Source organism: Thunnus maccoyii, chromosome 22, assembly GCF_910596095.1.
Source record: "Thunnus maccoyii chromosome 22, fThuMac1.1, whole genome shotgun sequence".
NCBI lineage: Eukaryota > Metazoa > Chordata > Actinopteri > Scombriformes > Scombridae > Thunnus > Thunnus maccoyii.
Genome location: NC_056554.1, coordinates 18,020,879 through 18,024,834, shown reverse-complemented (window position 1 = coordinate 18,024,834; position 3,956 = coordinate 18,020,879). Strand labels below are relative to the sequence as shown.

General features: G+C 35.0%; 1 protein-coding gene across 1 annotated transcript; it reads left to right on the top strand.

Annotated features, from left to right (window-relative positions):
* The first annotated feature begins 2,726 nt into the window (after nt 1-2,726).
* Nucleotides 2,727-3,736, top strand: LOC121889957 (complement C1q tumor necrosis factor-related protein 3-like). The gene is made up of 3 exons (XM_042402201.1): nt 2,727-2,919; nt 3,066-3,194; nt 3,456-3,736. The coding sequence occupies exons 1-3, from the start codon at nt 2,727-2,729 to the stop codon at nt 3,734-3,736; spliced, it is 603 nt and encodes a 200-aa protein (XP_042258135.1).
* The last annotated feature ends 220 nt before the right edge of the window (nt 3,737-3,956 follow it).

Genomic DNA, 3,956 nt, shown 5'->3' with positions numbered 1-3,956 from the left:
TATCAATAATACATTTTTCTGTATTTGAATTTAGAATCAGATTATGAAAAAGAAGGCAGTCGCTCACATTGTAAATCCAGAGAAATTAACACCTGAAAATGAGTGCAATGAGTCCTCTTCTATTTACTGCATTGTGTCATGAAGCTGACAGTTTTTTTTTTTTTTAATAAATATATTTTAAAACAGTTACATGTTGCATCCAGAATGTTGTTTGTTTGTAGGAAGATGAACAAATGTGTCACCAAATTCTGACATTTGAACACTGAATGGATTTATTTCATGCTCTGTAATCACATCAGTAGTCTGCAGAGTGTGTATGTACCTGCCCATAATCCATTGATATTGATTCTACTGTATTCTACTGTACAGCCACAACAAATGAATACACTGAAAAGTTTACAATGTTGTTGGTAAATTGTGGTCTTACAGCTGCTACAGCATGACAATAAAATTGAATTTTGGATTGTTCAAGCTACAAATGTGTAAATGCTACTCATCAATGAAAAGACCACTGAAGCAACGATTTGGGTTCAGTCTCACCGTTTTCATCATCCTCCAATAATTACTACTGTATGTATGATGGTGATGTAGCTACTTCTAATAGTAATTTGCTAAAAAGTCCTCCAACTTTATTGGCCAAATATTGAAATACACAGCACACACAAATAATATAATAAATATAATAAAATATAAAAAGCGCAGGAATAAAATCACATATTTAAAAAAACAAAACAACACAAAAAACAAGAGAACTGAAGACAATAAATAATTAAATAAATAAAAATAAATAAATAAAAATGACATTTTTACATAAGTGAGGTCTGATTGTTGAGACAGTAGTGGTGCACTTTTGTGGTTCTTCATACAGCTTAAAGGAAGATTTGATTTCTGGGGATTTAGAAAATTTGGGTTTGTGGATAAACATATACGACTGACAATACACTGAAAGGAACTGTTTTTGTGTCGGAAAAATACAATTGCATCATATAAAGTAAAACATATAAGGCTCATAAATGAAGCTAAAAATATATTCTTGCCAAAAGGTCTGTAGCACAACACAGTGAAATAAAAGATGAGGAATATATTCTTTCTGGTGATTACAAAAAACAATCTGCAGTTTCCACATATTTTGAAATAAAGGAATTAACAGAATATCAAAGGATTAACGAATGAATAAATGTCTGACAAAGACCTAAGACTGAAATTATGTTTGTTTGTTTTTTTACTTTTTTTTTTACTATGTGTGTGTACTCTTTCATACACACACACACAGATCTAAAACTCCTCACAAAGATAGACACCCTCACACAAACACTAACGCACACAAATACACTAACACACAGATCTAAACCTCAAATTGGTCCTCTGTGTGTGTGTGTGTGTGTGTGTGTGTGTGTGTGTGTGTGTGTGTGTGACAGAGTACACACACATACATAAACTTGCCTCTATCAGTAGGTTTATAGGTCACACGGAGAGAGATAACACAATGGTTGATCAAAGGACATTACAACAGGTATAAAGGCGATATCATTATATCATATCATATTATTGTTATTGCCAAAAAGACAAAATGCACGCAAGCAAGCAGGTGAAAGTTTTGTGAGCAGGAGAGTAGTGATAGTAGTTGGTGTTAAGAGTCACATGCTCCTTTGTATTCTGCACAGGCTCAGAGCATGGTTTTCTCCTCACAGAAAACCAGAGATATTCTGTGCCTGACTGCTGTAAAAGCACTCATGATAATAATGTGCATGTGCAGCTGTTTAAGTTGTACATGTGACTCTTCTACATTCACATGCATGGATATCATTTGCGCTTGCAAAATTTGGCAGATTTATGGAAAGACGTGCTCCAGGCTGTCAGCCTGATTGCAGACGGCCTGGTCACCATCCTTCTGATGATTATTCTTAATTTCTGAAGCACTTTTTATATTAGAGTTAGTTAGACAATGTGGATAAGCTGACACACACACATGCACACACACACATGCACACACACTCAAACAACATCTAGCCAAACGGACTTGGCCGAAATTGAATATAATATTCATAAGTATGTTTTAAATAGTGTATAATCGCCTGAAAATTAGAAGCATTGTGCTTTTGTTAGTTGACAATGAGCCCTTTATATCTACATAGGGAGCAGGTCCTCTTCCACAGAGTCCACCATGTTGCTGACCTTCCAATCTAAATCAACATTTCCATTTTATAAAATGTGTTTTCTGAAATCTTGTGTTTTGTTTTCAGTCTTGGAAATGTGTTTTCCAAAGATATTTTGTATGGTCTGTAATGTTGTGTTTCCTGTAATGTTGGCCACTGTACTTAATATATATTTTATTGTGCCACAACCTAAAAAAACTTGTCATGTCAATTTCACAATGTTTAAAGACCAACAAAAAGGCAGTAGACAGTAACAATCAAAAATTAACATTGATGTCCAAAAAATGTTATTATTATTTCCTCATTGCTCTTCCACTGAAACAGTTCACAGATCATTTACAATAAGATGATAAAGTCACGTGTCAAATGGGATGTTAAAAATTAACAGGTCATTTTTAAACAACATAAAAGCAGCCAGAGGGATCATATCAATCAGAGTTTAGGAGACTGATAGATCTTGAATGAACTTGGAAGATGAAGTTTACAGTGTTATTTTTCGTTTTTCTGTTCTGCAGCTTGACTTTGGCCCAGAATGATGCTAATGCTACTGACATAGAAATAAATAGTCTAATGAAGTCTGCCTGCTCGCCTGACATGTGTGATCTTCTGATAAAGTTTGGTGCCATGGAGGAAAAACTGCGAGTTATTGAAACCAGACTGCAGGACAGTGAAACCAGACTAGAGGACAGTGAAACCAGACTGAAGGACAGTGATAACCGGCTCAGGAACAGTGAAAACCAGATCATGGATCTGCGAAACAAAGGTAAAGTCAAACATTTCCTGTTAAAGCCTTTAATTAAGAATGAATGAATTGTTTTGTTCATTATGATGGAATAAACAAGGATGGAGGATATTAGTAGGATGTAAATACTTGACAAGATTATGATTAGGATGTTTTACTTTATACAGAGAGAACCAAGGTAATATTCAGTGCAGCAGTAGGTGGTAGAGGAGCCATCGGACCATTCAACACAGATAAGACTCTAATTTACAGAGCAGTGAAAACAAACATCGGTGGAGCCTACAGTCAATACACAGGTAATATATGATATATACTTACACACAAATATTCATTCAATGACTTAGGATATTTGTAAGATCAGCATTTCAGCAGGATGCCTGTCCTCATGAACGGGATGAGCAAGAAGCAGGTGCAAGAAAATAATGAAATGATAGATATATTTCATTTGACTGACTCAAAAAAAAAAACAAAAAAACAAAACAAAAAAAAAAAAACAAGAACAAACGTTGTTGCTAAACATTCAAGGCCACAACCAAAAACCTGTTTTTTTTCCACAGGTATCTTCAGTGCACCGGTTGCAGGTGTTTATTACTTTACCATCTTCTATCATGCTGGAGGAGAGCATCGGGCAATACTGTCTGTGTACAAGAACAACCAGCTGATTGTCACGACCCATGATCACAAGTCAAACTCTGACTTCACCGATAATGGAGGAAACGCAGTGTTCCTGCAGCTGCAGCGAGGTGACGAGGTGTATGTCCGCTTGGCTGAAAACTCACATGTTTGGGGATATGACTTCCACACAACTTTCAGTGGTTTTCTGGTCAGTCAAATATGAGAATGGATAAATAATTTACCACTTTATTGTGATACAGAATCAATACTTAAATACAAACATATCTTCAAACACTTTGAATCAATAATACATTTCTGACCATTAGAATTTAAAGTCAGATGACTAAAAAGAAGGCAGTCACTCACAATGTAAATCAGAGAAAAAAAATCACTTGAAAATGAATGTAATGAGTCTTTTATTTACTGTGTCGTGTCATGAAACT